The following is a 26,466-nucleotide window of genomic DNA, read 5'->3' on the forward strand; positions in this document are numbered from 1 at the left end:
AGTGTGGAGTTACTGAGTCATGTATATGCAGTATACATGATTTTTCAATTTTGGCATAGACGAGTGAATTAGTGAAACTATACCATACTCTTCCTGTCTTCACAGTTTCGTTAAATGAGTATAAGCATGATTTGAGTAAATTCTGAATGCACTAATTATAACTATGTAACAGGTCTATTAAATTAGGTAAAACACTTAATTGCATTAATTTATTTGAACATGTCAATGTTTTATTTTCATATTTTAAATGAAAAATAAATAAAAAGCAGCCCAAGGGATTAGTCCCATTACAGATTACACAACGGAGAATCGTCGAAAAAGTTAAAGGTGGCAACACCACATATAGGAAAGTAAATGCCTCGACAACAGTCTGTGACAATTTTCTGCAGATAAAGAAGTCATTCTGCCTATCTGTGCTACAACTTTTGAGAAAAACCCAACACAGTGGGCTCATATTAGAAAAAAAATTACTGACCCTTTTTCAAGAGCCACCATTCCAGCCATGTTACAAATTATATTATGACTGCAGGGATGTCCACAGTGAATTTAATATAACTAAAACTCATTTGGGGCAGAGCAATATTTTCTTATTATCGGAGTTTGAATAAAAACACAAAGCCGATTTCAACAGGAACAAGCTACGTTAAGGCTAGTTACGGAAGTTTAAAAGTTGTAGTGTTGTTCTTGAGCCCCCCAGGCAGAGAAATGAATCCAATCTTTTGATCGTGAGTGACAATAACGACGACCCTTTAAGAGTAGTAGTTCGCTTTTTTAGACAAAAACCTGAAAGTATTCTTCCATTTTTTAATATTGTTTAATGATTATTTTATTTGGTGTTAAAGTGTTGCTCAATTGCAAATGTGTATGTGAAAAGTATCCCTGCATAAAAACTTTCGCCACGATTTCTAAAACAATCTCAGATTTACCACTTTGAGATAATTTTTCGAGAAATGAATGTAAAAATGATTGTTTTTTATTAGTCATTTAATTTTGGGGCCATAAAAGTACTACATTCCGTTCAGTATTTGAGCATATTATTCGGTCGCAAGATTTAACAATTTTTTTTTTTTTTTTAATTTGGGTCCAAACTCTATAACGTTCAGCGTATTAAACACGTTATTCATTTAATTTTCATTAAATAAACCCCGAAGCATAGAGATACTGCAAGAAGTATAGATGCATTGGTTAACATTTCTTTTTGAGCTTGCTTCATTGTTGGCATCTCCCAGAGCATATTTGCAAATTCACCTTTCTTGTTTATCCACGGAAATTTTTTGTCTGGTAAAGGTTTACCAAGAAATTCACACAAAGGTCCCCATCCAAATTTGCAATTGTATACCAGGAGGCGATCTTTTGGACAAGCCTACGATGAAAAGAAAATAGGAATCAATTAGTAGACTAAAGAAAATTTTGTTAACAAATTCATGTAAAAATAATTTGGTATTTTATATAGTTCCATTCACTTTTGTGATTTTGCATATTTCTGGGAAATAAAAAATATTGCCAATGAAATAACTCATATTAAAGTTGTAAAATTTACAAGCTCTTGAAGAATAGAAAACGCCAAGATCAGTAATTTTACTAACGTGTGTGACGTGGGCAATATGTTTTCTATAAACCAGTTTGTAAGGAAGTTCCGGAGAATTGATTGTGGTAAAATTGATACCTCTTGTTGTGTTGAGGCCAATTAAAAAGCCACTTGAGAATAAAAATATTCAAAAATAATCAAAACTTCGAATAAAAACTGACTAGTTCCAATAATCAATCAGCGTCACATAATTACAAATTACAAGAATTTTACAAATAAATGGTTCAAATCAGAAATTTTCTAGACCAGATTGAAATGTCAAGTTAAGAAATCTTCTCTGTTGTTGACATAAGGTTTAGTTTTAAAAGAATTGAAACAACTCTTAGTCAATAACAACGTGTTTGTAAACTTCGGAGCAACTCATTAAATAAATAGAAAAAGGTCATTTCTGTATTTCATTTTTTTTTGTTTTATAGTTTTGTCTGCTTGTTTATACATTTTAAATAATGGTCGATGAAGAAAATTATAAAGTTTTCTGTAGCAACTACATTTTTTCATGGAGCATTATATATATTTACCAACGAATATGAAGCATAAATTTGTACACATATAAATTTATTTAAAAATGAAATAATTATTCTTTACTTGTAATATCAAACTGGAATAATTATCATTGCCATTTCATAGTGCTCAAATACAAACGACAACACATACGAATATATAAAGTGGTTTTCAACTTTTCTTTGAATAAGATTCTTTTTAAATGACGAATACTGTAACAATTGACAAAACAACACGTTGAAGACAATGTGAACTGTCTCCCAACAGCGTAATTTAATTGCATTCTCCCGCATTCTTTACGTTGCAAGATACTTTGATTTAATTTCTCAAAAACCTCTGTCGATAAACTAATTAAAAATTGTTTTATCATCTCACATGGACCATTGCAAAAAGATGCAAATTTTCTCCAAGTTGACGAAAGAAATGGGTAATAGTGACGATGTAAGCCTTTAAAACTATCATTCTGTTTCTTTGCACTTTTGTACCAGGTTTCATCATTTTCTCTCACCATCAATATAACCTAATGAAGAAAAAAATAAATCATAATAAAGTAACTATATTCACTGTCTGTTCTGTATGTTCGAGTGATTTTTGGGACCTTATATATTCAGTTGTTTGAACTTCTAATAGTTTTTAGTGCTATAACAACACAATATGTCGGCGGAATCCAACCTTGCCTAAACACAGACAACATTATTAAACTAAAATCCTTTAAAAATACCAGTAGACATTATCATAATGAAGCAGTTTTCTACTGGATATGAATATTGCCCAAAGTATATTTTCCTCCGGGTGGCCATTATATACAGTCTAGCAGAAACGGAAATAGGCTTTTTTATAAATTAACAGAATTAGTGCAATAAGTTGCAATATATATCTGAAAGGCGCATCAGGTGCGAATATATTTGGAATCTTATCTTTTAGCTATACAACCAGAATATGCATATAAAACTCATATTCATCATTTATAACCAGAAAAATAGACAAATACAGCCAATGCCATATGAAATGACGAGCGCGTTAAAATGGCAAGGATAGTGGAATTTAATTGTGATCAAATTATTGTAAGGCTATTGGTAATAAGCTGGGGCGCAAACTAGTCACATTAAATTAGTGCAAACTATCATTACTTATGACGCATTTTGTTTAATTTAAAAAGCAAACTTTGATTCGATTAGTTTATCAAAAAGATTTCAATTTCGTTGTTGTCATTAGCACTTTCCTAATGTTGCTAGCGTTCAGTTGTTGTAGAGCAGTATGGCATAACAGATTACGGCTCAGTAAACTTATTAATCCACCACACCCGCTGAATTTGTGTGTAATATGGCGGTCGCTAAACCGGCAAAACGTTTTCAACAATGAGCCCAGTCAGTGTCAGAAATTGATACATGGCACCGGTTGCGACCAATACAAAATTTGAACGATATAAGAGTGTAAATAAAATTTTAAGTGCAAGTAATTAAATGAATATTAATGTAAAAATAAATGTGGCTGTTGGTGTAAAAAAAGTTATAAGCATATTGTTTACGTATTGCAAATTTTAGTAGAATCGGGAGCTGGGCGTTCGAGATTAGCCATGTACAATAGCGAGTTCGTGATTTTTGAGTATAATTCACAACGTCTCAATACGAATGAATTGATATTTTTCACGTTTGGAAGACCGTTTCAGGAAATATGTAACCGAACGTATCGTGTAAATGTGTCAAACCTTTGCTTCCGGAAACACTTCCATCAATTCCTCCCAAAAGTAATACACTGGACTGGCAACAACTGCATCGAAATCTTTGTACATTGATTTAAATTCCTCCGAACTCCAGCCTTCGATGGCGAATTTATTATATTTTGAGTTGAAGTGAATAAACGCGTCTTGAAAATCGCATACCGTATAACCAAGTTCTTCTAGTGCAGAATTCATAGACTTTGTTCCGGATTTGTACATTCCTGCACATATTACTTTCATTTTCGTATTTTCCTGTTTTCACTATTATGTGAAACGAATAAAAATTTACAAAGCCCTGCTATCTCCTACTGTATCTCCTACCTACACCCATGCAAAACGATTACATGCTCATTCACGTTCGAACTACTTCGTATTGAATAAAGGAATGTACAATGTTTACAAAGCAGTATACTGAAGTATGCACTGTCGCAAATACATAACGATACTTCCTGTGGCTTTCAATGTTGACAAAGCTTTATACTAATGTTTGCACTGTAGCAAATACATAACGATAGTTACGGTGGCTTTTAACCACTTATTGCTATTAGCTCATGTCATTTGCCCAAAACTAAGTCTTCGCCCGATTTCATTTTTTATATATATAATATATTCATGCAACATTGATTGCCATTGATTTATGGTTCTTGGTAGTTTTGGTTCCATCACGTAAACTTGTATTAGGGTTTGAGTGTAATTTATTATCTGGAACAATTCAATTCGATTGAGCAACTTTACAATATATAGACATTTGGCATCATAGCCATTGTATGTTTCTTTAACCTCTGTACGAGTATGTCGTCGGTCAAAATACGTCCTAATAGTTCTGAAATAAGGACAGGCAGCTGGACAGCCTTGAATAAAATATGTTACTTTCTTCGTGAGATAAATTACAGTGCATTTGTTAAATCGTTTTAGCGACTGCCTTTAATAATCAAATATACTCATTCATATAGTTAATGTCAGATGATATTTATGACGTCATTATTAATTTCTCACTTATGTCGCTTAATGTCACTGTTGAACCCTCTACTTGCTGTACAGGCAGACAATTAGATTAGAGAACATTATGACTAAATTTACGCCCACACAATATTCTAAAGTTGGATTAATAATCAGATTTAGTAAAATTAACAACAAATGGTCATACTGGCAATTCAATTCGAGTATAGATGCTTTATGAATCATAGCTAATAAAGTGTAGGCTACGTCAGTAAAAGCAATGAACTAAATTTGTTGTTCCAAACCAGGAGAGGGCAACCTTTTTCAATTCGCGTGCCAAAATCGATTAAATTCAATAACAAAATTCTTCCACGTGCCAACCGAAATTTGTGAGAACATACTATTGTTATTTTCAAAATTATATGATAAGCGCCTTGAAGAGATGAAAAAGATTCCTCTAAAAACACAATATAACAAAAATTGAAATTATTCAACTTAAAAACACTGCTTTTGGGAATTCAGAAAAAAAACTTGCAAAACAATTTGAAACAGGTTAGGTTTAGTTACGTTTATATCATAAAAAATATCATACCGAAAAAAAGATTTTATTACCTTTCTCATTCTATATCAGTGTGACTTCCGCTACTGCAGTACCGATGTCAGAGATTTCACACCGGGTTTATATTCTGCAACCTAAAGAGAATTACACGAACTACTTTTCCCACCAGTCAAGCTACGCTACGAGTTTTCAGGGATGGTATTCCAAGCCCGCAATAGTTCGTTTTCTGCACCTTCCTCTTGTATTCTTGTTAATTTTATATCTGTGAAGAAGCATTAACGGTATTAATAACATTTAGCAACGGTAATGTCGAAATATGGTAGTGAATCAAATATAACATTATCTAAAAACCAGGGTGCATGGCAGCAGCCACGGTTTTCTAAACTTAACTAAGTTTAACTTTTCTAAACTGAAAAAACGTATTTTTCAGCGGATAACGAGATTTCTGTTGCGTAAAATATTGAATCCATGGCCAACCTGAGAATTTGAAATGTCTTGTCATATCAATTTAATTATGTTAAAGTTGACTAAAATACTACGGCAATCTGAGGACATGAAATACGTGATAAACCGTCTACTAGCAATGAATAGATTGAAATAGTATTTTTTGAGTTGCTCTTTCAACACTTAAGATTGTCATCAATTCTAACTAACCGAACCAAAATGCTTGGGTAATTCTGCGTAAGTGTTAACACTCCCATTTGCGAACTTAGTTGATTTTAGTTGATATCCTCAATTAGAATCGCATGGTTTTTTCTAGAAACTCTATACGGGCAGATACCGTTGAAATTTTTTGACGAATCAGTCGACGCACACTACGATGAACCCCATCAGTAATTATATTCACGGCACTCTTAGAGATTCTTTCATTGGGCAGTGATAGGGATGCATTAGACCTATCTTGGGGCTATGTCCCACAATAAAACGGCCTACAATAGACTTATGCATAAACTCATATGGCGTAATTGCACCGCCAAGTTTTGAAATGAGCTAAAACATCAGATTTGGAAAGAGTGCTCCTGATTTATAATTTCAATTTCCCACTTTTGAGGATTGAGGCCATTACTACTGATACCAACTTTGCAACTCGTGTTGCATAGTTTTACATTTGTTTGCTTTAAAGTAAACCTTTTAATTAGCTAAATCGATGCTTCGTTTAAATGAAACAGTATGAATAAGTACAAAATGGGGAGAAGGCGTGGAGATAAATAAAACAGATTATTATCTGATCCGAATTTAGATTAAGTTTTAATTTCATCATATCCTTCTTCAAAACACTCCAATAACTTAATGATCAAGTTTTGAACATTGGTTAAATGTACATTCCACATGCGTAATACACAACACAGTATTGAAGAACTACAGTATTACAGAATATATAAATTACGATTTCTTGTATTATTTTTGCACAATAAGAGTTTTACATGTTGTCTAACACTCTTTTTTCTGAAATAATTTTGCCAATGTTATTCTTCTGTGACGTTGTAAGAAGGTCAAAAATTTGTCAAAATTACACCCATTCTATGCCATACTTTGTTAGTTGCAAGGAAATTGCCAATGAATAAGGTTAATTGTCGTGATTTACATTGAATTTCTGGGAATACCAAAAAAGTGCAACTTACGTTCTTGGCTGGAATTATTGGCAGGTTTTGGGGTGTTTTGGAAGGAAATTTTGGATGTTCCGGGATAGGAGAAACAAAAGAACTTAGATAACTGAAGGGCCCTACTCGGCCGACGACAACTTGATTGAAACAGGCGACAATCAGAGAGGGTGGGAGACTCGATTACTGGGATAGCGCATCTGGGAAGTCAGGCAACTTAATGGACTTCTATATAGGATGATGTCTTGTTTTGTCGCTGTATTTTCCATTAGAACCACTGCTGCACATTGGATAACAATAGTTTCACACGCGGAAGGCTGTGTGCATTTAATTAAGTTCTATACAGCGAACTTAATTTGCGCTGCTCTTTTGCGACACTCCGGCAATAGGCAAAGAAAGGAGGTGTTTGTACACGTATAATCATGTTAGAGGAACGGAGGTTTTAGCCGTGATGATAGCCATTTCCTCTTTAAACTCGACAACAGGGGGAAAATCTATTCATTTAAATACATTGCACACCTTTGAAATGGACTTGCACTGTACGAGTAAATTTGAATCGAGTGTGAAAATGCGCTTACACCACTGTACACTGTCATACTTAATCGGAACAAAAAAATAATAATGTAAACGAACAAGCATAGTGCAACGCAAATCAATAACTGATCTAAACTATACAACATTTATTAATAAATCTCACAAATAAATAAAAATAGACAATGTTGTCAATGTCATTGAGCTTTCTGTAAAGCAGTGTTTCTCAATCTATGGTTCGCCAAAAAATGTACTTGGGTCGCCTTTTTTCTCGTCAAAACGCTTAAAAGTTGCTCATTTATTGTATGTAATGAACTTTATTAATTACCTTATATTTGGTATAAAGTGTTGCTCAGTAGTAATTGTATATGTGAGAAGTGTATCACTGCATAAAACATGGCGGCATTTATTTTGTTCAAATAAAGTCAAGCCACAATTTCAAAATCAAGCCCAGTTTTCCCACTTTGAGGTAATTGTTTAGGTAATAAATGTTATGTAAAAATGATTCTTTTATATAGGTCATTTAATTTTGGGTCCATAAAAGTACTACATTTCGTTCAGTATTTGAGCATATCATTGGGTCGCAAGAATCAACAATTATTTTTTTTTATTTTGGGTCCAAACTCTCTATAACATTCAGCGTATTAAACACGTTATTTATTTAATTTTCATTAAATAAACCCCGAAGCATAGAGATACTGCAAGAAGTATAGATGCATCAGTGCCAAATTTTAGTACAATCCGAAGTTGGGCGTTTAAGATTATGCATGTACGAAAGCAAATACAAATAAATTAGTTATTTTTACGTTGAGAAAGACCGTTTCAAAGTAAATGTATCGAACCTTTGCTTCCGGAAATGCTTCCATCAATTCCTCCCAAAAGTAATACACTGGACTGGCAACAACTGAATCAAAATCTTTGTACATTGATTTGAATTCTTCCAAACTCCATCCTTCAATGGCGAATTTATTATAATTTGTGTTAAAGTGAAAAAACGCGTCAGGAAAATCGCATACTGTATAACCAAGTTCTTCTAGTGCAGAATGCATAGACTTTGTTCCGGATTTGGACATTCCTGCACATATTACTTTCATTTTCGTATTTTCCTGTTTTCACTATTATGTGGAACGAATAAAAATTTACCAAGCCCTGCTATCTCCTACTGTATCTCCTACCTACACCCATGCAAAACGATTACATGCTCATTCACGTTCGAACTACTTCGTAATTGAATAAAGGAATGCACAATGTTTACAAATCAGTATATATACTGAAGTATGCACTGTAGAAAATAAATAACGATACTTCCTGTGGCTTTCAATGTTGACAAAGCTTTATATATACTAATGTTTGCACTGTAGCAAATACATAACGATAATTACGGTGACTTTTAATGCTTTTAACCACTTATTGCTATTAGCTCATGTCATTTGCCCAAAACTAAGTCTTCGCCCGATTTCATTTTTTATATAATATATTCATGCAACATTGATTGCGATTGATTTATGGTTCTTGGTAGTTTTGGTTCCATCACGTAAACTTGTATTAAGGTTTGAGTGTAATTAATTATCTGGAACTATTCAATTCGATTGAGCAACTTTACAATATATAAACATTTGTCATCATAGCCATTGTATGTTTCTTTAACCTCTGTACGAGTAAGTCGTCGGTCAAAATACGTCCTAATAGTTCTGAAATAGGGACAGGCAGCTGGAGAGGCTTGAATAAAATGTGTTACTTTCTTCGTGAGATAAATTACAATGCATTTGTTGAATGGTTTTAGCGACTGCCTTTAATAATCAAATATACTCATTCATATGGTTAATGTCAGATGATATTTATGACGTCATTATTAATTTTTCACTTATGTTGCTTAATGTCATTGTTGAACCCTCTACTTGCTGTACTGGCAGCCAATTAGATTAGAGAACATTATGAATAAATTTACGCCCACACAAGATTCTAAAGTTGGATTCATATTCCGATTTAGTAAAATAAACAACAAATGGTCATAATGGCATTCAATTCGAGCATGGATGCTTTATGAATCATAGCTAATAAAGTGTAGGCTACGTCAGTAAAAGCAATGAACTAAATTTTTTGTTTCAAAGCAGGAGAGGGCAACCTTTTTCAATTCGCGTGCCAAAATCGATTAAATTCAATAACAAAATTCTTCCACGTGCCAACCGAAATTTGTGAGAACATACTATTGTTCTTTTTAAAATTATATAATAAGCGCCTTGAAGAGATGAAAAAGATTCCTCTAAAAACACAATACAACAAAAATTGAAATTATTCACCCTAAAAACACTGATTTGGGGCATTCAGAAAAAAATTGCAAAACACTTTTAAACAGGTCTTTAGTTACTTTTGAAAAAATATCATACCGAAAAAAAAGATTTCATTACCTTTCTCATTCTATATCAGTGAGACTTCTTCTACTGCAGTACCGATGTCAGAGATTTCACACCGGGTTTATATTTTGCAACCTAAAGAGAAATACACGAACTACTTTTCCCACCAGTCAAGCTACGTCTATTGCGAGGCCTAATAGAGTTTTCAGGGATGACATTCCGAGCCCGCAATAGTTCGTTATCTGCACTTCCCTCTTGTGTTCTTGTTAATTTTATATCTGTGAAGAAGCATTAACGGCATTAAATAATAACATTTAGCAACGGTAATGTCGAAATATGGTAGTGAATCAAATATAAAATTATCTATAACCAGGGGCGCAGCAGCCATGGTTTCCTAAACTTCTTGGAAGAACGTATTTTACAGCGGATAACGAGATTTCTGTTGCGTAAAATATTGAATCCATGGCCAACCTGAGAATTTGAAATGTCTTGTCATATTAATTTAATTATGTTAAAGTTGACTAAAATACTACGGCAATCTGAGGACATGAAATACGTGATAAACCGTCTACTAGCAATGAATAGATTAAAATCGTATTTTTTGAGTTGCTCTTTCAACACTTAAGATTGTCATCAATTCTAACTAAGCGAACCAAAATGCTTGGGTAATTCTGCGTAAGTGTTAACACTCCCATTTGCGAACTTAGTTGATTTTAGTTGATGTCCTCAATTAGAATCGCATGTATTTTTCTAGAAACTCTATACGGGCAGATACCGTTGAAATTTTTTGACGAATCGACGCTACGACACCACTAAACCACTGTCATACCTAATCGGGACAAAAAAATATGTAAACAAACAAGCACAGTGCAACGCGAATTAATATCTAATCTATCTGATCTAAACTATACAACACTTACTAATGAATCTCACAAATAAATAAAAATAAACAATGTCATTGAGCTTTCTGTAAAGCAGTGTTTCCCAATCTATGGTTCGTCATGAAATGTACTTGGGTGGCCTTTTTTCTTGACAAAACGCTTAAAAGGTACTCATTTATTTTATGTAATGAATTTTATTGATTACTTTATATTTGGTAAAGTGTTGCTCAATAGTAATTGTATATGTGAGAAGTGTATCACTGCATAAAACATGGCGGCATTTATTTTGTTCAAGTAAAGTCAGGCCAAAATTTCAAAATCAAGCTCAATTATTTCGTTCAGTATTTGAGCATATCCATTGGTCGCAAGATTTTACTTTTTTTTTATTTGGGTCCACACTCCATTACGTTCAGCATATTGAACACATTATTTATTTAATTTTCATCAAATATACCCCGAAGCATAGAGATACTGCAAGAAGTATTGATGCATTGGTTAACATTTCCCTTTGAGCTTGCTTCATTGTTGGCATCTCCCAAAGCATATTTGCAAATTCACCTTTCTTGTTTATCCACGGAAATTTTTTGTCTGGTAAAGGTTTACGGAGAAATTCACACAAAGGTCCCCATCCTAATTTGCAATTGTATACCAGGAGGCGATCTTTTGGACAAGCCTACGATAAAAAGAAAGTAAGGATCAATTAGTAGACTAAAGACAATTTGGTAACAAATTCATGTAAAAATACTTTGGTATTTTGTATAGTTTCATTCACTTCTGTGGATTTGCATATTTCTGGTAAATAAAAAAAAAATTGTCAATGAGATAATTCATCTTGAAATTGTAAAATTCACAAGCTTTGTAGAATAGGAAATGCCGAAATCAGTAACTTTACTAACGTGTGTGACGTGAGCAATGTGTTTTCTGTAAACCAGCTTGAAAGGAAGTTCCGGAGAGTTGATCATGGTAAAATTGATAGTTCTTGTAGTGCCAGGGCCAATAGAAAGACCACCTAATAATACAAATATAAGTATTAAATGAAGCTGAATTTTTTAGCGCAAAATAAAATCAAAACTTTGAATAAGAATTGACTAGTTGTGCTAAGCAATCAGCGTCACAGAATTACAAATGGCATGAATGTTCCGAATAAATGATTTGAATCAGAATACTTCTAGACCAGATAAAAATTTACAGTCATCAAGCCACAACGGCAGAAACTTTTTCGGTTGTTGACATAAGATTGTATAGTTTAGATTAAAAAAAATTGAAATAGCCTACTCTTAGTCTATAACAGCGTGTTTGCAATCTTGGAAACAACTCATCAAATATACAGCTGCAGAAGCCTGTACTTGCAATATCAAACTGAAATGATTATTGTTGCCATTTCATGGTGTTCACAGAAAATGACAACATACACGAATTTAGAAATTGTTTTTCAACTATTCTTTAAATAAGATCCCACTGTAACAATTAAAAATAAGCTTAAGTTATTAATCGCCAAATCAATGTCAACCGTCTTCGAACAGCGTGAGTTAAATACATTCTTTACGTTGCAAGATGTCGACTTCCTTTCACAAAAACTCTGTCGATCAACTAATGCAAAATGTTTTATCATCTCACATGGACCATTCCAGAACGATGCAAATTTTCTCCAGGTTGGCGAAAGAAATGGGTAATAGTAACGATGTAAGCCTTTAAAACTATCCATCTGTTTCTTTGCACTTTTGTACCAGGTTTCATCATTTTCTCTCACCATCAGTATAACCTAATGAAGAATAAAATAGGTCAAAATAAAGTCGCTATTTTCGCTGTATGTTCTGTAAATATATCGAACCTTTGCTTCCGGAAATGCTTCCATCAACTCTTCCCAAAAGTAATACACTGGACTCGCAACAACTGAATCAAAATCTTTGTACATTGATTTGAATTCTTCCGAACTCCATCCTTCGATGGCGAATTTATTATAATTTGTGTTAAAGTGAAAAAACGCGTCAGGAAAATCGCATACCGTATAACCAAGTTCTTCTAGTGCAGAATGCATAGACTTTGTTCCGGATTTGGACATTCCTGCACATATTACTTTCATTTTCGTATTTTTCTGTTCTTAACGATAATGTGGAACGAATAAAAACTTACAAAGCCCTTCTATCTCCTATCGTAACTGACCTATGGAAACGATTACACGCTAATTCATTCGACCTACTTCGTATTGATTCAAGGAATGTTGACAAAGCAAAATACAAATGTTTACACTGTAGCGAGTATATAACCACAGTTATTGTGGCTTTCAATGCTTTTAATCACCCACTGCCAATAACTCATAGTTTTAGCGACTACCTTCAATAATATAATCGTTTATGGAAATAGTGTAAGATTATATTCATAATGTCATATTTATGCTTCACTTCCCTATGTTATATACATTATATACTCAAGCATCATAAACAGTTGGTTGTTTAATCCCCAAAAAGTAATCCGAAAAATTAGCATCTTGTAAGTCTGCAAATATCTACACTACAAGTTTGTTTGAGCATATTCGATTGAATCATGACCTTATGCCAGGGTGTGCAGTCCGATATGACCATTTGGCTACCGCGTGAATGCCATACATGACGTGACCTGTCGGAAGCACTCAAAGTATAATGAGTTATGTTTGCCCATCGCTTCTGCCCCTGGCAAGGTGGTAGAGTTCGACGCATTTGTGGTTGGTTTCCTCGGTAGTTATGCCCTTTTGGAACCACACTGCTTTTGACGTTGGGTGTAATCAATCGGGCCGCTACAGCGGTCTCACATAACTACGTCAGGAGCTCCATTCGGGGTTTCCATCGTATGTGGAGGTCCTGATGCGGACTTTCTGACAGTACGGGGTAATTTGAATTCGCTCATTTTTCCGACACTACGTACTTTTCTAACTTCCACGTTCTTCTTTGTATGCATGTGAGTTGTGATTGTGTGATTGTTTCGTAATTAAATTTAATTATAATCACCCGGTTGATTCACGCTAGTATATCCGATCCGAAATTCATCAGATGATAGTGAATTTCATATAATTATTGTCAAAATAAACAAACGTACCTAGAAAGTCACATATTGTATACTTTTCGTAGGTTATATATTCCGTAGGTCTAAAATTCTATTCATACATAATCCTTCATGTTTGTTTTGTTGTAGGCACTACTAAAAAAAGCGAAATCAATCTTCAGTTTTCTCTCTGCATTGGATTCTGTCTCTTGAATTCTGACTGTACTGTAGTGCTGTTAACACGACCACAGAATTTCATTACAGATTTACTATGTTACGTAACTTATTTTTTATTTATTGGACACGTTTAGTGGCCATAACGATCGTTTCAAAATTTTGTTGTTATTGTTATTTGTCTCCGTCTCCATTTTTAAAAAATCGCTTTTCTCTTCGAATACTGGACCAATTGCTTCGATATTTTGAATGGTTAAAGATGAAATTTTTCTCCAGAAAGCTATTACTTTTTTTTTCGCTAAGACGTCATCAAAATTATTGCCACTGGGTGGCGCTACGTGTCCATATATTTGAGCATAGCTCTCTTGTTGCAATTATAATATTACCTGAAAAATTACACACCACGACAGTACATTTGAACCCCTAACCTGCATCCAGGACATTTGCTTCTGCACACTTTTGCACTCACCAAAATATTTTATAGCACCCGCATATAGATTGCACCCGCGGACATTTACACCCATAACCATTTATATACCCACAAACATTTGCACACGTGGACATTTGCACTCATGTACATTTGTATCCACTCATATTTGCACTCATGTACATTTGTACCCTGTATATGTACATTTGCATCCACATACATTTTCACTAGTGGAAATATGCTCCTACGTAGATTTGTTCTCATTCACATTTGCATCCACGGACATTTGCATTCATGACATTTTCACTCATATGCATTTTTCCTGAGAACATCTTCACAAATGTATATTTGTACCTGCATACTTGAACCGACAGTCATGTTCGCTCGCGAATAACTGTGTTTCCGACACGCTTTAATTTGAAGCAGGGGTTCCCAAACCGGGGGTCGCGACCCCAAATTCAGTCGGAGTAATAAAAGTAGGTAGGATCGCAAACAGGTCACGGGTTCGGTGGAGTCGCTGAGGTATGGTAGAGGGTAGATGTACAAAACATCTGAGATTTGACACACCATGTTAAATTTAGCAGTTTGTACCATGGCTTACTGTAAAACAGGCCCATAGGCATCGCTCTATGCTTATGCTATAAATGTAGGTGCTTATTGTGACATCACTGTTTGGTTTTAGCTTATTTTACTTGATACCACCACATGACCAAACTCAAAAGTCCAGTGAAAGAAGCTCTAAAGTTTCATGAAATATGTATATATTGGCCTGGGGTTGCACTGGACACTTAGAAGTTGTCTTTGGGGTCGTCCTGAAAAAAGATTGGGAACCCTTGATTTAAAGTATAATTAAATATATATATAAATTGAAAATGAAGAAAGATCAAAAATTATTTATAGTTTGGGTTGCTACAGTCATTGAGAAATATAATCTTATCCCACGTTTGTCTGTCATTTTTTTTTTCAACGAATAACGCAACGGGGTTCGAATTTACTTTGATGTTTCGTTAATAGATAAATTAAAATTCTAACCAATATATGATTCACAACGTCATCGTTAAACAAGAGAGACGTGCTTCGAGAAATAATAATAGATAAGGGAAAAACAGAGAGCGAAGCACGACCTAGGCATGGTGAAAGCAGAATTTATACGGAGCAAGTTGTTAACGATTATATTTTTTCTCGGATATTGTACATGGTTGATTTTTACTGGCTGGAAAAAATAAACTTGACTTGACTAATAGCTACTTTTAGCCGAGTTCATCGCAGCGTTTACGAGACTAGTTTTCCATTACTACATCTAAACTAAAGCTCCCCGTAAAACGTAATGACATTTCCAACTATTTTTAAGAAACGCAACTGAAAACTGACAAATAACATGCATAACTTAATATAAACGAAGCTACCGTATGTCCATAACCATGCTTGAATATTATGTCTGAGCAACAGAAGTGTCTGAACTTGCATTGGTATTGTTACATTATTTTTTTTTAACTTATGATTCAATAAAATTTACATGATAGCTTAGTTGAGAGCTTTTACTTGCATATGGTACCCCAGCACCTTTTACTGTTTTCACTGGTGCGGTTTTTAATTAATATTTTTCGTGTGGTGGCGCTCCAGGGCATTGCATTTCTATGGGAACGAACAAACTTTTTTCACTTCCGTGCTTATAGGCCTACGTGGGTTATGTGTCAGTCAGTTCCTCAAATTTAAGGTGACAAGATGAAGGTGTCCCGTTGGCGTTAAACGTTTAAACTAAACTTCACTCTTATAGCGTGTTTGAGAATAATGACCCAAATTTTTTATCACTGTGCAGCTGGAAAATGATTGTATATTAGTTAGACTATTTATTACCTTTTTTTAGATCGTAGTGAATACCGTATAGCGTTGCCATGAGGTCTATTGCCATCGTTGGTGCCGGCGTTATAGGTCTATCGACTGCACAAGTTATTTTGGAAGATTTTCCAGACATACATGTAAGCAGAATATTTTGTAATGTTAACTCCGGTACCCGTACTTGTCTGCTTGTTGTTTAGAAGTTGAGCATGATTTAGCCAGCTTGTTTTGCATTCCAGCATTTTGTGCGTGAATTCTCAAAATTAGTGCACTAATGCATTTGGAGTGAGATTTTTTATTGCCATAGAATACTGGTAATGTTAAATGCGTGTACCACCCAACGGCAGTGAGGAGTTCAGCAATCCTCTCGCATATAAATATCCTGCGAATGCGAACCACGCATTCTTCTCAGAGGTATGGCAGTATGGTGACGAGTGTATTTTTACCGCTCAGCACGATGCACCACACTGCCAAGCAGACTAGAGGAAAACAGAAATTGATTTAACAAGTGCATATGTCTGTATACTAAATGGTTGGATTTTGACATGAATTGGTGGAGGGGTGTATCATCTTTTCCCTATTCGATCCAATTTTAATACAGTAATATGCATATGCAAAGATGTTATGTGATTAGTGCGTTACATTGTTCTCTGAACTCAGGAACCTCTCATTGTTGATATAAAAAAAAAATTTCTCTGCTAGGGCAAGTTAGAGATTTATGTGTCTGGACTATATGCATTTCCTTCTTATACTTTGATTTGATGAATTTGCAGGTTACAATTTATTCGAGTGAATTTAGTCCCAACACTACTGGAGACATATCTGCGGGTTTTGTAAAACCATTTTTCCTTGGGGCAAATGTTGAAGAAAAAGATGTTATTCGTTGGACAAAAACAACTATGGATCATTTATTTACTATTGCAAAAGAAGACAGTGAGCTCTCAACGGGTAAGATATTTTGACGTTCACTGTCCGATTATATAAGTCAACATAGAGATGCCAAAAATGGGATCAAATCATATCACTTATACTTGAATTTTTCAACAATCCTTGCATTATGTACAAACACTTCAAAGGCTTTGATAATTGACCCAAGATTACAAAGCAATATACCCAAACAAAATCTTTGATTTGACCAGAATATTTGACCTTGATTCTGTCAAACACTTATACTACTTGGAATTAGATCCTGTGAAATATCAGCAAGTCTGTGATTATATTCTGCCTGAACATTTATTCCAAACTTATTTATTCTATACTTATAAGTGAGTTATTCTGAATCTATGAATCTATTGCATTTTTAACATTTCTTGATTTATAATGGCCTTTTTTCTGTCATGTAAAGTATTTAAGCTAATACCCCTAACGCAATGTAGGGGTAAACTGTACTTAAAACTAAATTTGAATATAGTTATCTGGCAATTAGGAAGAGTAATAAAAAATATAGATGCAGCTTGAATTCTTTCACTCAAATCACGCACTATCTTCCCTTTTCAGTACTGCCATGCTTGAGATTTCTTGTGTCAGTAAATCTTTTTCTATTTAGGGGTTTCTCTTTTGTCCGGATATTCTTTCTTCAAAGATAGTCCTCCATTTATATCAAACATTATAAAAGAATGCTTCATGCAACCTCGGCTGGTGTCACAAGAGGAAATAAAGAATTTGGTGCATGGAAAATATTTGGGTGCGCTGTTCGCTTCCACGTTGACATGTGCCTGTGATGTATATCTTCCCTATATAATGAAGAAATTAAAATCAAAAGGTAGGCTGGAATATTCTTCAATTCAGTGGGCCCTGAATACTTGATAATACTTGATTACCTTCATGTTTAACACAACTGGTTCGTTATTACCAGCATCAAGTGGACTAAACACTCTTAATAAACAATTACTACGAGAATATCGGTCGGAGACCGAAGACTTATCGATCGGAGGTTAGGGGATCCCCCAAAACAGCGCTCTTACTCCATAGTGACACCGTGTGTCCCATCACTAATTAATTAATATATCGCTAATTATACGACATAATTCATCGAAAATCTATAGGCTTCTGTTCCAAACTATGATGAATGCACATGCAAAATTTGGAGCAGATTCAACCTCGCTTTCGTGAGATATCGCGTGCATCTAACAGACAAACAAACAGACAAATACCTATCAACATACTTACCGATCTTAAGATCGATAAGTAAAAAGGCTGTATAGGCAAAATCCCTAGTCAACGGAAATTGTTTTCCCGGAGCTGAAATCAGAGTCAAAGTTATTTTCAACCTTGAGTTGGGAACCGGATTTGAAACATAACCAAAAGCAATACCCTTTTGTATTCTATATCATTGCAGCTGCATTTTTGTTGTTGGTTTTTCATATTCGGTTTAGATGTGAGTCATTAGAATAATATATAAATGCATTTATTCCAGGCGTCAAATTTGTGCAAGAAAAAATATTCTCATTGAATACATTAGCCGAACGAGGTCATGACATTGTTGTCAACTGCTGTGGATTTGGTGCTCAAGAATTGACTGGAGACCAATCACTACAACCAGTACGAGGCCAGGTACTATGATTGTATACGTATATATTTGCTTTAAATTCCCTTTAATTGTGCTATAGCAGTGGTTCTCCAGCCTTTTAAGCCGCGCCCTCTTTTTAGAATTTTTCAAGTCTCGCGTTCCACCTCAAAAATAAGTCTTAAGATTCAAGGTAGTAAACATGTTGACGATTGATGGTATGGAGGGTTTTAGAATCTGTGAACTAACAGCATGAAGTTGAACTCTCAAACATGCTCCACACTAAGGATAATAAAGATACAAGCACAGCAGCTGTCTGCAATCTCTACACAATAAAGAAATATAAATATTCAAAACAAGGCCGGCAAGATCAAATCTAACAAATATTTTTATTTTTAATTAGCTTCACGCCCCCTCAAATAATTTTCTACGCCCCCCTCGTGCGGCGCGCCTCACCGTTCGAGAACCACTGTGCTATAGGATCTCATAGGAGTTATGATCATTAGTTGTGACTGACTTTAATGACGTTTGGTCGTATGTCCATTGCCAGTCTCCACCAAAATAATGCAGTATAATTTATTATTCCAATATGTATTTGTATTGTGGTTGACAAAAATAATAAACTCTTTCTCACTCTGATGAATTTGAATTTGAACAATCAAACTACGGCCCGCGGTCCAAATCCAGCCCGTTGGGTGATTCAATCTAGTCGCCTGATGCTGCTATAAATTTTTGCTTTCAACCATTTCTGCATGCACTACATAGTTGTTGTTATTGGGACCTGTATGGTGCAATAGGCTTGTAAGATTGTGATCGCAGTCTGTGTAAGTTGTATTTTTGTTTACCGCAGACTTCCATGTTATGGGGACGTTAACAAAACTTTACGTTTTCTCGCTGACTCGATTGGACGGCGTGCTTTTCACACCCCTTTCTTTTCTCCTCTTGTGCTTGTCGTGTGCGTTCATGCGCAGGCTCGAGTTTCAATTTAAAGCCGACAAAGTTTTGTTAACGTCCCCATAACGCTATCTTAACGTTCTTTTTTGTTCATAGCTTACGCATTCTTGCATGTGATTTAGTCTACCGTTTCCCGTTACTTTCTAATAATCCATTGCTGCATCCCGTTTCTGCACCCTAATTCCTGAAGATTTATAGCTGAATCATTAAAGACTACATTTTATCCACATTTGTGAGTGAACAGACCTTCAGTGTGAGGAATTTCAATTAATTAACCGATACTCATCTCAAATCTGTTTTGACATTCGCCATAACCAAACTAAAATCAAATTTTGATGTTTTGATGTGTTGCTCGGGGAAAATTTTGAGATTGCGATTAAATTTTGTTCAGGCACGAGGCTTATTGTTTTCCACTTTTGTTTTTGTAACACTGTAAATAAAATTCTGTTCATAAAATGTAACTTCGTCCGTCACACTTACAAGTTTTTAGTCCAGAAAATTTGCCCACTGCTGCTCTAGATCTAAACAATAACCTAAACCAAGAAAGTCCATTACGAAAGTCTGTATTTAACTGGAGAATACTTCTTGGGAAGGTCATTTTTGCTTCCTTTGCCTTTACCATTCGTTAACGTTTTAGTTTAGTTTATTAACGTCATCTTGGAAATCTTGTTTGATAAAAAAAATTTTAAACTGCATAATGTTTAAATACGGAAATTACAGTGCCCATGTTCGGTCTGCTGATGACCTAACCCATATTCAATTCACACATCGTGCCCTAGCGGTATGAACGGACCATACTTGACATGGCATTTCCAATTTATGGTTCTGATTTCGTGGGTTCACCAATTCGAATCCCGTTGCCGATAATTATTTGCGAGGGTATTGCTCGGGTCGACAAACTGAACGAACATTATTACATATAGATAGCAAACAAACTGTAACATTCACGGAAGCAAAGTAAATATTTAGAGAGTGCCAAGTCCACGAGAATCGATTTTGTCGTAAGTTGTATAACGTGACATTCTTTTAATCATTCATTAATCCGGTGAAACACGCCTGACCCCAACCCAAGTTGTGCGCCGCGGTTCCTGACAAGATCGTAGCCATCCGAAAACTTTTGAAAGTGGGCTAATTTTTTTGTATATTGACGTAAAACGACGCTTACTCGTGTCTTCTGCTCTGAACAAGGCTAGATAAAATCAGTCACTGATATCTAACAATGTTTTGAAGTGTCTTCTGCTCTGAACAAGGCTGAATAAAATCAGTCACTGATATCTAACGATATTTTGAAGTGTCTTCTGCTCTGAACAAGGCTGAATAAAATCAGTCACTGATATCTAACGATATTTTGAAGTGTCTTCTGCTCTGAACAAGGCTGAATAAAATCAGTCACTGATATCTAACAATGTTTTGAAGTGTCTTCTGCTCTGAACAAGGCTGAATAAAATTAGTCACTGATATCTAACAATGTTTTGAAGTGTCTTCTGCTCTGAACAAGGCTGAATAAAATCAGTCACTGATATCTAACGATATTTTGAAGAATCTTACATACTTCGCTGTCGAAGTTACCCAATCTATATAAGTACGCATTTTAATCTATTTTGGTTGGTTCATTTGGTAAAAAGGATTATTGATACTGAGCCAGGAAACGTCGGTTTTTCAGTAAAACGTTTAAGAATAGAGCAAAATGGTGTTAAAAAAGATACAAAAATTATTTTCTCACTGCAAATGCCTCAAATATGCATTTAAAAAAAATTGAAAATTGGGGAGGTTCCTGGCCTATCTGGCTTCGCCTGTGGTTCCTGAGGCTGAAACTAGAAACAATCGGAGAGAATTTTACCTGGCATGGATGTATTCACAAACCGCATATTTAGTTACGTGCGCACTACTTTATTGCTTCCGCACGATTTTCAGAACTTTATCAGTGTAATTGTTGTGCACTCGTTGTTGACCTGTTTTCCATCGAAAATATAAAATTAAATAAAATTCTCTAAATCTGTAATATGTTTTTTTTTGTATTAAAATAATCACGGTTACCTCAAATAAAGTCTTAAATATATCTAGTTGTAAACCATATTAATTTATGTGCATTTAGTTTCAAAACAATTAATTTCAAGGTAATTGAGGTGTATGCGCCATGGATCAAGCATTTTTTTAATGAAGAAGATGGCGATGTTTATTTATTACCAAGAATTGATAACGTTATTGTTGGAGGAACCCACACAAAAGGTGGGTAATTCCTAACACTTGATACTTCTTGTTTATGTCCTAAATTTTTTTTATTTTGCCAACAATTATTTAGGCTTAGCAACTCTTTGCTACCACACGGCTGATGCGTGACAGAGGCAGGATCAAAATCACATGGTAAAGAGGCCCGTGTGGGAGCTTGTTTGCCTAACTGTTGATCGGTTAAAGCAGCCATGCGCAAACCAAATGTCGTCCCGCAAATTAAGCTTCAGTTTGCCGTGGGCCGCGCATTAAATTGTATGTCATATAACATATATTAATGGTATATATTTGTGAAGATGACGAATGTTAGGAATAAATAATGGTTTCAAAAAGTAATAAGATATACACAGCATAGAAGTGTATTTCTCAGGCTACTGCAAAACGTGTTTTTAAAAGTCATTTCCAAACTTTTTTCTATTGACTGACATCTTTGATACAGCACAAGGTAAATAAATGGTTAGCCATATTTTCGTTCCCAAGTCTGATTCTATTCAACAATTTTCACTTTTGAGAAGAAATATTCACACAGATGGCTTGACCCCGTTGCCGCAACATGTATTGTCATTTGTTAGCAATTATCTATAAATATGCCGGAACCTCTCACGCATCAGAATTTCGAATAAAGTGTGGAATGCTTGTTTCAAATAAATTGACCATTCCAGACATGCATTCCTTGAGCTAGCAATGTGGTTCGGCTGCGTCGTTATGATGTAATATCACTTCACTATTGTACAATAGAAAAGAATCGCTTATGCATAAAATATTGCCGGTTTTACATTAAACAGCGGGTTAAAAATCGACGGCAAAAACTTCCCGTGGGCCGCGGGTAAACGCATGCTCAATAAACAACAAGTCAATGACTAACTATATATGATTTAGATCTTGATGCCAGACACAGGCTGGTGACTGGATGATCATATGCTTGGTCTGTCTTGTTGACTCGGCGGCTTATGAACACTGAGATAGCAGTGGTATTCTACCATAAATATAGTAATTGTGCACTACATACATACTTTTCATGATGTTTCTTTTTAAAAATTATGCTAAAAACGCATTGTGATTGATGTAATGATGCTTTTGGCATGCTTTTGGATTTCATGTCCGAAAATGTGAAAATGAAATATCAACATAGATCAAATGTACTAAACTATGTTTTCGCTATTTTGTGCAATAGGAAGATGGTTATTTTTTTTATTTCTCGAAGATCAATTTTGAATACGTTGAAAACTCAGATTCAAAATTTATGTTTGAGGATTCCAGTATAATACAAATAATAAATACAAATAATTAATTTGATAATTTTGAGTATGAGGTTAAATAGAGATGTATAAAACTGTTGTTATATCATCACTTATTGTTATTAACTAATCCTTCGATTTACCTTTATATTTTTGTTCGAATTTTATCTCCTACTTGAATTGTTTTAAGAAGTAATGACTGGCTAACCCAAATTAAATTTTAGAAACTTCATTAGAAGTTGATAAGCCAACGAGTAAGATGATATTTGAACGAGCATGTAAAATGATTCCAAGTCTCAAGCATGGCAAAATTGTAGCAGAACGCGTGGGGCTTCGTCCATCAAGGCCAACAATAAGGTATGAAATAATGAATAACTATCATAATTGTTTGTCCTTAGTTTTTCGCAAAATTCATTTCCCTTCATTTTTAAAGAATGGAAGCGGAGACGGCCATTACGAAATCTGGAAATGAGTATATCGTGCTTCATCACTATGGCCACGGAGGTTCGGGCGTGACAATGCACTGGGGATGTGCAAAGCAGGCTTCTGATGTTCTCCAGAAGTTTTTGTATAAAAAATCATCTAAACTTTAACTCAAATGATATAATTTTTATTCGATTTTGGCGCGCGCGTTTGCAATAATGTATGAATGACTTTTTATCTTCTTGCAATTGTTTTTTAATCATCCAGGTGCAATATGCAATGTCGTTTTAATATAAGAACATATATTAAAATGTATAATATTTTTCTTGAAAATTATAACTATAATTTTAGTTAGACTTCAAATATATTTCACCAAGTTGAATTTTTTGAAAATTTGGTACTATACCAAATTAAAACTTTATCTTTATTTAGTATTTTTAAAAATGTTTCGAAACTAAAAATCACTACTTGTGACAGAATGAGTTCGTTGTATACGTTGACAATGTTCATTCGGTTGTGCTGAAATCACTCAATCATTATCACTGATCCCAATTGCAGTAATCCAGCGAATTGGCCATTTACAACTCACTTTTCCATTCATATTGACCATAAAGTATTCTTGAACCTAATAAACTGTTCCTTTTCCGACTTTGAATAATGACTGGACAACGAATTGCGATTTGCCGTATGATTAAGCCTATTTTTTTTTCTTTGGGGATCTCTAGTATTGGTAATAATTATCATTATATTGGACTTCTTTTCATATTTTCGATAAATCTACTCAACGCTTCGATCAACATATCATTTTTTATTTGCTTGTTTTGTGCGACGTAATGCTGTTGTTGATTACTACCATGATTTTCGATTTCTGTAAGTGCCTTGTCATGTAAAAGTTAATTGAGAGATTTAGATGACATCACCGTATAGAAAGTATTCCTTAAATTCAATGTTTATTTTATTCAAGGTACGGGCGACTATCTGTCTTAAATTATACTTGTTTCTTTATATATGCATATATAATCAGTGCTGTTTTTCTGCCATCGGATTTTGTTTCCAACATGGACGCTATAATTACTTTCGTGATTCCGGAACCACGGCAAGGTTTCCGAAAATATAAATATGCTTACTGATGTTATGTGTCATTGCTGTCCATTTCAATTGTATGAAAAGACGTCAATTGTCGCTGATACGCGTTTTGACGTTATGCAAAAAGTAAAATACTACCCGCGGTTCCTACCGTATCTTCATCAAAACATTTCCATGGAGCGAGCACCGACTCCGCAAAATCAAACGAAGACAATTGATTGAAAATACAACAATTTTCCTTCGTTGATGCACTTTTCGATGTTATCCTAAAATTTGTCACTAACCGCTGGTTGCCCACATACCATACCTTAACCAAAACATTTCCGTTGAACGAGCACCGACCTCACAAAATCAAAACGGAGACAGCCTTGACATAGCAGTCAGGCTCGAAAAAATAAAAGCCGTGTTCCAATTAATAAGAATGAGACAGCGGAATTTTGGGCGAAAAGTCAGATGCCATAGTATTCACATAAACTTCAGAAATAAGTAAAAATATAATAAACCTCTAGCGAGAAGAAGAGTGAAAAGTGATCCATAGGTCCATTTCGTGGCCAACAAGCAATGCTCAAATATATGGACACGAATGCTAAAACGAAGTTTTATCATATCTTTCACACTAACGGTAGTCTGACTACCAGCTCACTGAGGTGATGACGTCATTACACAATTATTCGAAATGAAAAAACGAATCTTAGAGGACCCACAGAAATAGCCTTCGTGAAAAGCAATTATCCCCGTATTGTTAATAAAAAAGCGATTTCCCTCAACAAAATCATGACAACAAAACCATTCATAGATCCATTTCGTGTCCAATGAACATGTTATTGGAGTGTTATGCTGCTCAGTAGTTCTCTTTGATGAGTTGGTCGTGAAATATCATCTTGAACATTATAAACTGCATTGAGGCCTGCATTAACAAACATGGAGCCACGGCTGGACTTTCTATGCAGCAAAAAGCAGTCGCACCCACCACACTGAATAATTGAGCGACGTTAATCTGAGTAAATGTGTGTTTGTTTTTGTTGTCGAGTAGGTCTACTAAAAGTTAGGAATTAACTGTGTCAAAGAAATATCAAAAATGCATATTTCGAACTGTTTGACAACATTAACGTGAACAGGGCCTCCAACATTTTTAATATATTTAAAGGAGCAACAATTTAAAGTTCAAAAATTTGCGCGAAGTCCTGAGCTAAACCACCATCTCGGGCTTCTTCATGTATCTGTCTTTAGGGATTTGTTCAAAAATAATTGTTTTAAAATAATTCTTTTAAATCGAGTTTTTTTGCCTGTTTTGTTTAAAATGGATGTATTATTTGACTTTTTTGTATTAAATAGGTTAACGAAAAATGGATGTAAAAACTTGCCAAGCGCCTATTATTCGCAATAAATTTTTCAAAACGCCACAAATATTGATGAAGGCCCGCCCATACACGCCTTCTCAAGCCGTAGTTCAATGCGTCCGCAAACGTGGTTGGCGCAGGAAGACGCAACCGTTAAGTGAACCACCCTGCTACAAAACCACCTTGCGAAAATTGAAATATGGTCGAATAAATGAGTTTGTATAACTTTGAAAGAACTTTATCACTTTAACCTCAAAAACAAAGTATGCTAACATTGCTATGCATAAATTAACCGAACAGTTTTAACCGTAATAATGCCTTTAGTTTATTAGAAAAATGTCAATACATAAACTCGAAATCCTTATTATGGCGCAATAACAGATTAGTTGTGGCTTCATTGCATCAGAGGTGTTCTAGGGATAAATTCGTTATTTCAGGTAAAATTCATTAAAAAGACTGGAAATTGCTAATTTCTCCAAATTCGTGAATTGGATCGATATAGTTCCCGTTGTAATTAGACAAACAGATGACAACCAAAAATATAATTGGATCGATGAC

At 34.7% G+C, this 26,466-nt stretch overlaps 2 protein-coding genes across 3 annotated transcripts; one reads left to right on the forward strand and one right to left on the reverse strand.

The window, feature by feature from the left end:
* Positions 1-841: 841 nt before the first annotated feature.
* Positions 842-12,871, reverse strand: LOC120332892 (uncharacterized). 2 transcript variants are annotated; one of them, XM_078119462.1, is made up of 4 exons: positions 12,506-12,870; positions 12,292-12,436; positions 11,571-11,683; positions 842-1,363 (listed from the first exon to the last, which is right to left on the reverse strand). In XM_078119462.1, exons 1-4 carry the CDS (start codon positions 12,755-12,757, stop codon positions 1,121-1,123), a joined length of 753 nt encoding a protein of 250 aa, XP_077975588.1. In that variant the 5' UTR covers positions 12,758-12,870; the 3' UTR covers positions 842-1,120. The 2 variants fall into 2 exon arrangements, with proteins under 2 accessions (XP_077975588.1, XP_039256162.2); XM_039400228.2 differs by lacking the exon at positions 842-1,363 and adding an exon at positions 10,945-11,347 and having other exon boundaries at positions 12,506-12,871.
* A 3,159-nt stretch (positions 12,872-16,030) lies between these two features.
* Positions 16,031-25,616, forward strand: LOC120332563 (D-aspartate oxidase-like). The gene is made up of 7 exons (XM_078119511.1): positions 16,031-16,272; positions 16,906-17,080; positions 17,679-17,894; positions 18,549-18,685; positions 21,710-21,821; positions 23,284-23,416; positions 23,493-25,616. The coding sequence occupies exons 1-7, from the start codon at positions 16,189-16,191 to the stop codon at positions 23,650-23,652; spliced, it is 1,017 nt and encodes a 338-aa protein (XP_077975637.1). The 5' UTR covers positions 16,031-16,188; the 3' UTR covers positions 23,653-25,616.
* The last annotated feature ends 850 nt before the right edge of the window (positions 25,617-26,466 follow it).

The sequence above is a fragment of the Styela clava genome, chromosome 13, assembly GCF_964204865.1.
Source record: "Styela clava chromosome 13, kaStyClav1.hap1.2, whole genome shotgun sequence".
In the NCBI taxonomy this organism is placed as follows: domain Eukaryota; kingdom Metazoa; phylum Chordata; class Ascidiacea; order Stolidobranchia; family Styelidae; genus Styela; species Styela clava.

What these genes read in the sequence shown, in the direction of transcription:
- LOC120332563 (XM_078119511.1), top strand. Translation starts at nt 16,189, where the DNA reads ATGAGGTCTATTGCCATCGTTGGTGCCGGCGTTATAGGTCTATCGACT. An exon ending in AAGATTTTCCAGACATACAT is followed by an intron (nt 16,273 to 16,905) that starts GTAAGCAGAATA and finishes ATGAATTTGCAG; the next exon opens with GTTACAATTTATTCGAGTGA. An exon ending in CCATCAAGGCCAACAATAAG is followed by an intron (nt 23,417 to 23,492) that starts GTATGAAATAAT and finishes TCATTTTTAAAG; the next exon opens with AATGGAAGCGGAGACGGCCA.
- LOC120332892 (XM_078119462.1), bottom strand. Translation starts at nt 12,757, where the DNA reads ATGAAAGTAATATGTGCAGGAATGTCCAAATCCGGAACAAAGTCTATG. An exon ending in AAGCATTTCCGGAAGCAAAG is followed by an intron (nt 12,437 to 12,505) that starts GTTCGATATATT and finishes ATTCTTCATTAG; the next exon opens with GTTATACTGATGGTGAGAGA. An exon ending in ATCGTTCTGGAATGGTCCAT is followed by an intron (nt 11,684 to 12,291) that starts GTGAGATGATAA and finishes TTGTATTATTAG; the next exon opens with GTGGTCTTTCTATTGGCCCT.